The sequence below is a fragment of the Micromys minutus genome, assembly GCF_963924665.1.
Source record: "Micromys minutus genome assembly, chromosome: 9".
Lineage (NCBI taxonomy): Eukaryota > Metazoa > Chordata > Mammalia > Rodentia > Muridae > Micromys > Micromys minutus.
The window spans coordinates 35,787,334-35,800,057 of record NC_137978.1 but is presented as its reverse complement, the minus strand read 5'-3'; the positions used below and the strand labels follow the sequence as shown (position 1 = coordinate 35,800,057).

At 46.3% G+C, this 12,724-nt stretch overlaps 1 protein-coding gene across 1 annotated transcript; it reads left to right on the top strand.

The window, feature by feature from the left end:
• The first annotated feature begins 3,205 nt into the window (after positions 1-3,205).
• Positions 3,206-7,850, top strand: ZNF691 (zinc finger protein 691). The gene is made up of 2 exons (XM_080921692.1): positions 3,206-3,253; positions 6,384-7,850. Exon 2 carries the CDS (start codon positions 6,393-6,395, stop codon positions 7,230-7,232), a length of 840 nt encoding a protein of 279 aa, XP_080777818.1. The 5' UTR covers positions 3,206-3,253; positions 6,384-6,392; the 3' UTR covers positions 7,233-7,850.
• Positions 7,851-12,724: the final 4,874 nt, after the last annotated feature.

Here is a 12,724-nt window from a genome sequence, read left to right as displayed (position 1 = left end):
TTCTGTGGTTTCTTTTTTTCCGATTTTTTTCCCCCAAGGGCTCAGTTCTGAACTCTGCCTTTTTCTAGAGACCAGGCATTTCCATTGCCCTGGTAGATGACTTCTTAAAATAAACAAGATGCACTCTGTCAAGGTTTAGGAGGAGAACTTGGCTGTGATACAGGAGGATTCCATGCCTGTCAGAGGAAATGGCTCTCTCCCTGAGGGCACCAGCTTCTCATTGCCAGCCTGCTCAGTGGGTTTTCAATTGTGAATTTACAGCCCCCAGATCCCAACGCTCCCCCACCCCCCTCCAGCCTCTAACTCCCCACAACAGCTTTTTACGAGTATAATATCTTGGGACTCACACATCCTTCCATCTTTGTTCAGGGTTACAGACAGAGGGGTAAACTCTCCATGGTTTTCTGTTTTCTTCATACTATTTACAGCAGAGTTTGGAGACACCCAGAGCTGTTTTCAACAGCTAATTTAAAATGGAGGCATCCAGAATGCATGTGTTTTCAAAAATTGTTACCTACATACGTCATGACTAGGAACCATAATCCCAAGAAACCTCAACACAGGCTGGTAGGCACAGCTGTGACCAAAGCAATCCAGCTGTGCAGCCCTGAGCAGATGAGTTACTCTACAAGCTGTGGCTATGGCCCTTCTGAAAACTCCCTGACATTCAGAGAGGCCCAGTGAGGAAAAAATAACAGTCTGAACCACTCACGTAAATCTGCGAGACCATTATACTTAGACGGGACAACAGTCTCCCAGCCAGAGGTTACTGATTTCAAGTTGGTCTTGTTTCAGATACGACATCTTACTGCCAGGTATGACGGGGCACATCTGTAATCCCGGGTGGATTACTGTAAGAGAGATCTCTGTAAATTAAACCTGACTGGAAGTTCTAGGACAGGGGCTATGTGGAGGAACCCTGCTTCAATGCCACCCATCCAAAATGAGCTGAGATATCACATTTGAAAGATTGTTAGGTGAGATAATAAAATAATGATTTCAGGGATGTAAAGATGGATTAAGAGCGCCTATTGCTCTTGCAAAGGGTCTGGGTTTGTTTCCTAGCGCCCATACTGGGCAGTTTAAAACTACCTACAATTCCATATTCAGAGGATGAGACTTCCTTCTTTAGCCTCCGAGGACACCTGCAACTCACTGCACACACCTACACATGAACTCTCTCTCTCTCTCTCTCTCTCTCTCTCTTAAAATTAAATATTTAAATAATGAATCCAAGTTTTGCATATGGATTAGAGAAAGAAGGCAAGGCATCTTCAGGTTATACCCATGGATGTGATTGGCCTGTTTGTGGACTTATTAATTACTGATTTGCAGATGGGAAGGCAGCCAGACCCCACAGGAACTAGATCTGCTACAGGACAGGTTCTTTCTAATAGAGCCTGTATTAGTGTTCCCTAGAGAAAGAGAACCGTGTGTGTGTGTGTGTGTGTGTATACATGCATGCACACACAGTAAGAGATGGGGAGAGAAAATAAATATAGGACTGAAGTTGGCAGGTCAGAGTCCTAGAAAAAGCCAATGTTTTAGTTGCAGTATAAGGCAGGGAAAGAACTGATATCTGTCTAAAACCCAACAGGCAGCAAGAGCAAGATCTTGTGAGATCTTCTGAGATCTTCCTCTGACCAAATGGCTCCCACTGGGCTCAAAGAGGGAGATTGCTTTACTCAGTCTACTTACTAAATTCTAACCTTGTCCAGGCTACCCTTGCAGAGACACCAAACACAACGTTTGACCAAGTGTCTGGGACCTTTGTGACGGGTCAAGGTGATATGTAAACTTTGCCATTACAGTGCCCGAAAGGAATATTTTGTTTGTCTTTGTACAGTTATTAAACATACCAGTTAGTATTTATTGCTTTGTGTGTTGTCTTCGTTATGAAACAAATTGTGAAAACACATCGAGTTGGCGTCTGAATAGCTCAGCAGCCATTCAAGCAAACTTTAGACATCACTTAGAATAAACCCAGTTTTATTCCTGAGTCTGCCTTCTGATGGCTTATTTTTTTTTATCAACTTATAAACTAACAGTGTGCAGAAGATACTTATACTTCCCACACATCTTCAGTTCCAAACATAATTACTTGAGTAGCCAACCCTAAAACTATTCACACCTACTGAGAGAAGCTGCCAATAGAGTCCGTAGCTATTTGCAGAGGCAGGAAATGAATATCTGTCTGTCTGTCTGACTGTCTGTCTACCCACTCAATCTTTACATTGTCATAATAGTTGTACCAGGGATTTTATAGAGGAGAGAGCTAGGATTATAAAACTTGTCCCTCTCTTTTTTTTTTTCAGATTGTGTGTGTGTGTGTGTGTGTGTACTTTTGTGTAGGTGCTTGAGGAGCCCAGAAGAGGGCATTGGATTGCTTGGATCTGGAGTTACAGGTGGCTGTAAACTACCTGATGTACGTGCTGGGAATCCAGGTCCTGAAAGAGTTATAAGTACTCAACCACCAGTCATCACTATAGCCCTCAAGTTCCTCCAGCTACAAAGACAACCACTGAAAGACCACGCAAACAGGAAAAGCTTGTAATTAGCTTCCACATCAACTTATCTTTATCCTCTTTATCTTGCAATCTCCAAATCTTTACCCTTCTTCAAAATAAAATCTGGGAAAACAACAACCAGCCAACCAAATAAAAACTATCTCTGGACACCTTACTGGTCTATCATATCCAGATTGATGAAAGACTGTTGGGTTAACAGGATCACATAGGTCACAGAAATAAAAACTCCATGTTGGGCCACTGGCTAGCCTAGCTAGAGGTCAGTCCTTGGAAGGGGACACTTAGGTCTTGGACAAAGAGATCGAATTACTTTATCTTTAAACTTCTTTCAGGTACATGCTCTTTTAATTTTAAACTATAAACTTTAAATGAGGTGCGAGGTTTCTATCGAGGACCAACACTTCAAAAGACAAAAAAAGAAACTTGATGACTTTAAGAAGTGAAGACAGCTTCACAGCTGAGTTCTGAAGTGAGCAAATGTTTTCAGCGAAGCAAACCTCAAGACTACAACTCCCAATATGCCATACCCTAGAACAATGTTTATTGGCCGTCCCGCTTAGGTCTTGTGCAATATGACATTTAGTATAGCTAATAGAGAGAAAGAATGTTCCCAGAACCCAATCCCGACGGTGCGGAGGCCGGTCCTCTCTGGGTTCCGGCTCCGGTTCCCGCTCCTTCCCCGCCCACCGAGGCGGTGCTGTCCCTGACCGAGCTGCCGGAGTGAGGTGGGTCGCGGCTGTGTTGACGTGGGGGTTATGGGGGAGGTGGTCGCGAGGCGCAGGGCGCTTCGAGCCTGGCCCCTTCGCTCTCGCGAAGGGCTTGGAAGCTGCTGTTTTGCGAGTCTCAAAGGCTGCCGGGTACCGAGTGTCCCTTCGCTGCGATCCTGTCCCAGTCCTCGGATGGCCCAGCCTTACTGCTCTCCCTCCCTTACTGTTGGCCTTGGACCACTCCAAGCAACTTCCACACACGATGTCTTTAGGGTCGCCCCTGGTACTCTTCCAGCTCCAGCCCAAGCCCATGGACATCTTTGAACCCAACTCCCGTCCTTCAGCGTTCCCACCTGACTCCTCCAGCTTTACCCCTCCTTCCCCAGTTACCTAGGCTCTTTGGAGACTGCTGCAGCCTTTGTCCCCTCTCCTTGACAACCCCAGATCCTCTGGCTCCTTTGATGTTCCGTCTCTGATCCACTATGTAGCTCCCGTGAGTGCTTCCTTACTTTTCCACACCCTGTCCCTGGTCCTTCCAAATTACTCCCATTACCCTTGACCCGTACCCAGATCTAGAACTTTAATCCTTCAGACCACAGGTTGGTCTCTTCCCTCTAATCCAGGCTCTTGCCCTTCACCTGTGATCACCAAGCCTCATCTTCTTAGAACTCGTCCCTCCTCTGTACTCTTGCTCGAGACTCTGCTGCTGAGCTTGGAGGAAGAAACCCCAGTATACACTAGGTCTCTTCTCTCTCACGTTGTAATGCAACGTGATCCGCCTCCCCCCCCCCCCCACGCGAATTTCCTTTTCAGTCAGTAATGGACCCCCTGTCCCTGCCAGCCTTGTTCTTGCTCATCTGTCCATTTTGCAAGTCATAGTCCAAATACCACCTCTTCCATGAAGCTCCTCCCCTGCCCTCTTCAGAGAAATGTCTTTGTGCGTCCTAATCGCTATGACACCTTTTCTCTTCTTTCATCCTCTTCTCCCTCCAGTCCTAGTGGAATGGTTAAAAACCTCAGCTTTGGAGGGATGAGCGTGGGCTTCAGTTTTGCCATTTACTGCGTGCTCTTAGGCTAGGGATTTGATTTCTCTGGGTTTGGTTTTGTCATTTCTGAAGTAAGTATGACCAATGAATAGTTGAGCTAGATGTAGTAGCACATGCCTTTAATCCCAGCACTCGGGAGGGCAGAGGTGCTGTAAAAATGGGGTGATGCTTATGGACCGACTACTTAGCCCTAGGTCGAGCTCTATAGGACCTTTAAAAAAATGAACTATTACTGACTACTGTGTAATGCCCCCTATGCAGTGCTGGCCAGGAAGGATGGGTGCGTTCTGTCTGTTCCCTGGAACTTAACCTTCTATGTTGTCTTCAGGCTTGGTCACTAGTGTCTTTACCTACTGAGTTTTTTTTTTTTTTTTTCAACTCAGTTTTTAAAATGTATTATATGTATGTATGTACACCTGAGTATATGTATGTATACCACATGTGTGCAGGTGCCTGTGGAGAACAGAACAGGGCATTAGATCCCCTGGAGCTGGAGCTACAGGCAGTTGTGAGCCACCTGATGTGGGTGCTAGGAACTGAACCTGGGTCCTCTGCAAGAGCAACACGTGCCCATAACCACTGAGCCAACTCTCCAGCCCCCAACTCAGTTCGTCTTTTAAATTTGTTTGTTTGTTTGTTTTAGTGTTTGAGACAGAGTCTCGTGTAGCTCTGGCTGGTCCAGAACTCACCATGTAGATCCAGCAGTCCTTGAACACAGAGGTTTGCCTGCCTCTGCCTCCCAAGGGCCAGGGTTAAAGGGATATGCTGCTATGACTGGCAGTCTTTCTACTCTTATATTTACCCAGTATTCAGCCCCAGAGAGAGAGAGATCTGGTGAATTATGGTCTCAGCAGTTTTAAAAGAGAATCTACAGTTGGGCATGCATGGTGGCACATACTTTTAAGTCCAGTACTCAGGGAGACAGAGGCAAGTGGAGCTCTTCTCAGTTCAAGGCCAGCCTGGTCTACATAGAGAGTTCTAGAACAGCCACAGTTACATAGAGAACACCTATTTAAAAAAAAAAAATTACTGGAGGCTACATTGCTTCTTGTATATAGATCCTAAAGTCCCAGGCAGAGTCAACGGGCAGAGATGAAAGTTCTCATCCATCTCATCTCTCATTCAGAAAGTCAAATGAGCGCCCAGCCTTGTGCTACAGAAAGCTACTACACGGACCCAGTCCTTTAAGTTGTTTATAAAGAACTATCGAGAACAGATGTGTGAGAAAGTAGGTATACAGACAAGCACAGCATTCTGTTACAAAGGAGAATGGGGGTGCAGCTCAGGAGATTGCTGGGGATCTTAGCAGGGGGTGACATTAGACATAAGAAAGTAAGACAAGCATTCCGGACATACCTCTGGCCTTCTGGACACTTCTGTTCAGTTCACTCTGGGGGGGGGGCATGCATATTTTTTGTGGCTGTATCAGATGTGTATGTGGCTGATGTCAGTAGGCTGGTTGTTTGTGTGAGATGAATGCGTACGTGGTATGTACAGCTGACGTCAGTGTGTTTGGTCCTGTGTGTGGCGTGATAGAATGTAACTAAACGTGACTATAGGTGTGTGTCCTTTAAGAGTGAAGCTGTGTGCCTATGGGTCTGTGTGAGGCTCGCATGCAGAAGCTGGCACTGATCCACAGTGGCAGACAGAGCTCAAGCCCTGCAGTAGGTCTTGTCAACCGGTGGAAGATTACGGAGAGGTCTAGAGTGGAATGGGTTGGCAGAGCATAAGACTGCTCACGCTGGGCCTTGTAAGTAACTTCTAGTTGTTTATGTTCATCTCACGGTAGTGAGTAGATGGCTGCTTAACAGGAAGGAGCTGGATTCATCTCTAAATGAAAGCACCTTTACCTGCTCATAAATTATAGTCTGTAGTTTATGGCACTAAGAAGTGTGACATTCAGATTGCACAGGGCACATCTGCTAGTAGTGGGTAGCCTTAACTCTGTGAAAGTTTGTCATTTGGAAGTTAAGGTGTAAGTAAAGTTATCTGAGGTGATTCCTGTGGGGAGGTATACATAGCTTCAACCAGAAAGCAAGATTCTATGGGGTCCCATGGCCCAACACAGGAATAGAGGTGTTGAATGTTGTGTTCATTCTCAGGGTTCAGAGATGGGCAGTGAGAGGGAGCAGAGTCCGGAAGCACACTTGCCCGAGGAAGGCGAAGGGGCTAAGCCTTGGAGAGTGGATGGCTCAAAGGGTTCTCAGATCACACCAGGGCAGGAGAGCCTGTCGGAGGGGCTCCACGAAACGCATCCACAAAAGCCATGGCGCAAAGTCACTGGGCAAGCTGGCCGCCCTGGGGATCCCACGACTTTTTCAAGCCCTGAGACCGACGAGAAGCCATTTATATGTGCTCAGTGTGGCAAAACCTTCAACAATACCTCCAACCTGAGAACACACCAGCGGATCCACACTGGCGAGAAACCGTACAAGTGTTCCGAGTGTGGCAAGCGCTTCTCCCGGAGCTCCAACCGCATCCGGCACGAGCGCATCCACCAGGAAGAGAAGCACTACCAATGTGCCAAGTGTCAGGAGAGCTTCCGGCGGCGCTCCGACCTCACCACGCACCAGCAGGATCACCTGGGCCAGCGGCCATACCGCTGTGACATTTGTGGCAAGAGCTTCAGTCAGAGTGCCACGCTGGCTGTACATCACCGAACGCACCTGGAGCCAGCTCCTTACATCTGCTGTGAGTGTGGAAAGAGCTTCAGCAACAGCTCCAGCTTTGGGGTGCACCACCGCACCCACACAGGCGAGAGGCCTTACGAGTGCACTGAGTGCGGGCGGACTTTCAGCGATATCTCCAACTTCGGTGCACACCAGAGAACGCACAGAGGGGAGAAGCCGTACAGGTGCACCCTGTGTGGGAAACACTTCTCCCGGAGCTCCAACCTCATCCGACACCAGAAAACACATTTGGGCGAGCAGGATGAGAAAGATTCTAGCTAAAGGAGAGCCCTGCTTAGAGAGTGAGGGAGAGCATAGAGCCCACCTTGATGGGAGGAGGAGGCCTTTAGCACCCGCTCTGGCCTCCAGGACTACAAACCCTTTCGTGGAACAAAGTTTTTGTGGAAACAAAATTTCCTTCTTGCCTTTGCCGTCAGGAAATCCTAAGAAGGGACTGAGTTAAAAACCCTGCCTCTTCCCAGCAGTTTTTTTTTTTTTTGCCTTGGAAAATCAGAGTGCCCACTCTTCATTTCCTCAGGGGCGGGGGAAATGGGATAGGCTCAGGACATGCTCTTGTCCCTGGAGCATCAGTCCCCTGGCTTTGGGGGTAGTGCCTAAGATGGTGTCTGTCTCCAGGTCCCCAAAGTTGTCTAACTTCACACACACTGCAGTGGCGTGTGAGTTCCTACCTACTGTGCCTCGTCCTGTGTCAGCCTCTAGAGCCTTAGGCTGGGAGGCATGGCCCTCCTGTTGAATGAAGGACCTCCTCGGTCTGAGAAGAGGCTTGTGTCCTTCAGTAAGAATGAAAAGGAAGCCTCAGGGATCCACAATCCAGGGACCCTCACACTCCCAATCCTGTTACCTGGTTTTCTCACCCCGACTTGTGTCTGTCTCCTCAGCGATCACCAGTAAAACACTTCAGTGAACAGGACCCGTGTACTTATTTGGGGGATCTGGGGAGCCGGGGAGGTTGTTCCAGGGCAGCCATTCCGCAAAGGAGTTGAGTTGAATTCTGAGACAGGTGGTGGCCCATCTGAAACGTGAAAGACCGCAGGGCCGAGAGCCTCCGGGGCCTTTGAAGAGGAGGGAGAGGGAAATTGTCACTTGAACATCCACTATAGGCTGTTGGTTGTACAAGTCATTCTTTACCTCCTTCGGTTGCCACCGAAACCTTCAAGGGCAGAAGATGAAACAGTCAAAAGGAAGGTCACAAAGTGGGTGTGTGTAGACCTGGCCTTTTCAGGGTGGGGCCAGTGTAGACTTGGCCTTTTCAGGTCATCATATGCATTTTCAATGTACTCTGTTGGCCTCTGAAGGAGGTTGGCCTAGAGGTGGTGCTAGTGTGGCCTCTCTCTCTCTCTCTCTCTCTTTTTTTTTTTTTTTTTTTTTTTTTTTTACGATTTATCTGTTACATACAAATACACTGTAGCTGTCTTCAGACTTACCAAAAGAGGGCATCAGATCTCATTACAGATGGTTGTGAGTCACCATGTGGTTGCTGGGATTTGAACTCAAGGACCTCTGAGTGCTCTTAACCACTGAGCCATCTCTCCAACCCTACTGTGGCCTCTTGATAAGAACCTTGACCCCTTCAATCTTGGAAGTCATATCAAGGTAAAAACCTTTCAAACTTCAGACTTAATTGAGCATGTTTGTGGCTAGGGAAAATGGCAGTGGTAGGGAGTAGGGGGTTGGGAATGGGGTAATATAAAATTCCTTAAACCCAGGATGATAACATTTTATTAATAGCGCAGACTTGTCCCCAGGGCTTGGACAGTAAGGTTTCCTGTGTTGATTTAGGCCTGGCTTCACAGGTCAGTTTCTTACTTGGAAGTTTAGGGTAAAAAGTACTCTTCTGTTTTGCCCAGTTTCCAGAATGTTGGCAAGGGTATGGGCCATGACTTGACCCTGCCACTCAGCCTGGATGGAATATACCAGGAACTTTACACTCGTGAATTCTCACAGGCACCTTGAAAGGTAAAAGTATCCACGTTTCACAGATATGGAAACAGGCTGCCAGAGACAGCGACTTGTCCACGATAACGGAGGCCATGACCACAAACGGAATCTACTGCACAGTGCTTAGGAATTTGATTTAAACTATAGCAGACTCGGCTGGCAAGAGGGTTCAGTGGCTAAAGGTGCTTGTGCCCAAGCCCGATGGCCTGAGTTTGATCCCCAGGACCCACATGTTGAAAGGAGAGAGATGGTTCCCCTCTGACCTCATGCATACCACGGTGCATGTGTACACACACACTAAGTAAATGTAACATCAAAGGTTTATGCTGCAGGAGACTTCTCAGGATTCCCTTGTATATGGAGAGCACTTGTATGTCATATCTCTCCCCTCCTCTCCTTCCTCCATTTTTTTCTTTTTCCTTTCCCTCCCATTTCTTTTCTGTGTGACCAGGCTTAACCCTATCTTAAGACTTGTAGCCCATCATGTATCAAACATCTAATCCCAGGATCTGAGAGGCAGAGTCAGGTGGACCTCTTCGGGTTCAAGACCAACCAGCCTCATCTACATATCAAGTTCCAGGACAACCAGGTCTATACAGGATGATCCTCAAGAAACAGAACCAAAAACCTTAGGCATGTAATTCGGCATAATTTAAATACCAGTTGGTCACTGAAGACACTCACAAGCTTGTTGCTGTGTTGCCAGGAAGCCTGCAGGACTGAAATGAACACCAGGGGGCGGAAGAGATGTGAACTCCTGAAACCCAAGGAGAAGTGAGATCTGGAACACTTGAGAGGCCAAGGCAGGTGAAACCCATTTGCGTTTGAGGCAGCCTAGTCTACAGAGTGAGTTCCAGGACAGCCAGAGATATATAGAGAGACCTTATCTCAAAAAGAAAAAACAGTGACATCTCCCTCCAAATCATTGGGACACCCCTCCCTGCCCCACCCCCAAGATGGAGTGGGCTGATTATTTCCCAGTATGAATGAAATTTACTAAAAGTCAGAAAAATGGTGCAGGAAGAATATGAAGGCATCAGTAGAGATAAGTCTTAAGGAACTAAACAAATGTTCTGAAATGGGAAATTAGAATAGCTGAAGTTTCTCTAGGGGGTTTTAATAGCTGACTTGAGCAGGGGAAAGACTGCATAGGCCGGAGGGAGGCTCAGTGGACACGTCTGACTCCTGAGCTCCAGCTCCACTGTAGAAGGAGCAAGCGGAATCCTGAGGGCCATCCTGTGCAGCCGGAGAGCCGGCTCAGCGTGCTTAAGAGAACTTCCTGCCCTTGCACAGATCTAGGTTTGGTTCCTGGCACCCACGTCAGGTGGCTCACAGCCACATCCACAGTTAAAAACTAATAATTAAAAAGGGATTTAAAAAATACTTTGTTCTTTGAAAAATATTTATTAGCATGTGTGCATGATGTGCATATAGGGGGCAGGTCCGTGTGCAAAGTATGAAGGCAGACGCTAGAAGAAAGCTTTCCTTCTTCCTTCAGTCAGTCCTTGGGGAGCCAACTCGGGTTGCCGGGCTTCCAAGGATGTCCCTTTCCCCACTGAGCATATTGTCAGCCTGAATAATAGCAAAAGAAAAGAAGAATTTATAAACTCAGAGCCAAGTAGGTCATTTGAAATTGCCAGATCAGAGAAAGAAAACTTTAAGAGTAGGTGTCTTTCGCTCCAGCTCTAGGGAGGTCAGAAACAAGGAGTTACCAGAAGCTGCAGGTCAACCTGGACTATATATTTGGTTTTAGGCTAGCCTGGGCTACCTAGTGAAACTTTGTCTCAAGAAAAATAAAAATGAAAAAAGTCATGCAATCCTAAGGGACTTACCGCACGCCATCAAGTAGATTGATGCATTATGGGAATTTCATTAATAATAGTTAACGAGGCAGAGGAACAAGGAACATATTTCAAGAAATAATGACTGAAAACTCCCTAGATGTAAAGGTAGAAATGACTAACCATGCCCAAGAGGTCAGAGAATTCTAGCCCACAATAGGAGTTATTCTTAAAAGGCCAAACACCGTAAAGAAAACGGGGAGAGAAAAACAAGATGTTACACCCAAAGGATTTCCCAAAACATGAAGGAGTTTCTCAGCAGAAGCCTGATTGACAAGAAGACACAATGACATACTCAAAATGCTGAGAGAAAAAAAAATATACAGCTAAACAAAACACCACCTGTCAGAAGTGTCCTTCAGAAAGTGGAGGAGGAATGAAATGAAGACTTTATAAGATAAAATCCAAGGGAGATCAGTACTCGACCTGATGTACAAGACGTGCTTCCTGCTTTGTTGATACATGCCTGTGATCCCAGCAACTCGGTGGGCACAGGAAAGGCAAGCCTGGGCTACAGCGTGAAACCCTGTCCTAACCAAAAACAACAGGACATGGTAGCACGCACAGTTTAAACCCAGCACTCTAGAGCAGAAGCAGGTAGATTTCTGTAAGGTCGAGGCCAGCAAGGGCTGCTAAATAAGGAGACCCTGACTCAAAGATAAGCAAAAAAAAAAAAAGGAAGTTCTTGAGTTCAAACAGGGGTTAGCTGAATTCAAACAGAAAATACACAGCAGCAGTGCAAAGCATAGGAAAGGGGCTCAAGGTTTAGCTTAGCAGTGCCCAAAGCCCTGGGTCCAGTAGCCAGCACTGAAATAAATAAATAAACAATCAATCAATCATTAAGCAGGGGCTGGAGAGATGGCTCAGTGGTTAAGAGCACTGACTGCTCTTCCAGAGGTCATGAGTTCAATTCCCAGCAACCACACAGTGGGTCACAACCATCTGTGATGTGATCTGATGTCCTCTCCTGGCACACAGGTGCACATGCAGATAGAGCATTCATGTACATAAGACAAAGAAATCTTAAATAGATAGCATACACATGATACATTTCACAGGCGAGTCCAAATATGGACATATATAGACACATCATGGTATATAAAATACTCAGGTTTTTTTTTTTTTTTAGTACCACTTTCTTTTTTTCAGGGCCTCTCACATACTAAGAAAGCATGTCATTGGCCCTATAAGTTATTAATTCTGGTATAAAATTTATTTAAAGTTTTTTTTGAGACAGCATTTTATGTAGCCCAGAATAGCCTCCAACCAGGTTGTCAAAGATGACTTTAAACTTCTGATCCTCCTGCTTCCACCTCCTGATGCTGGAATTACTGGCATATGCCACTATGCCTGGTTTATGTAGTGCTAGAGGGTTCGTGTATGTTAATTAAACCCAAATTCTGTGTTGAATTTTAAACTGTATTAAAATTGGGTGTGGTGGTACATGTCTGTAACTCTAACCCCCAGGAAGCAGGCAGAAAGATCACTCATGAGTTCAAGACTAGCGTTTGCTATATAACAAGACCTTGACTCCAAGTAAAACTGGATGTAAAGATCTTAGAAGGTGCCCCTCTGTCCTGACAGGTAAAGTCTGAACAGATGGAACCACCAACAGGTCTTAAACCCAGGAGAGAACAGTCTCACAGGCCAAATCATTGCCTCTAGGATGAAGAGACAGATGGCTGGATAGAGAATTAGACAGAGCACATGTCCGGTGCCAGGGTAGGAAAACCTGAACTGTGATTGATTAATTATTGGAAAGTTAGTGCAGACCATCTGACAGGTAGAAGCTGTTGGGAGATTTTATGCACAGGAAGGCTCCACGCAGCTGTGAGTTCAACCTCTGGGGACTTACCTAAGTTATTACAATAAATACTGGGGGATATTTGAGTGCATTTTTTGATGAGAGGAGTGGAAAGGAACCCTTTTAAACTATACCAGAACTTCCCAGAACAACACTCAGGAAGTAAAGGC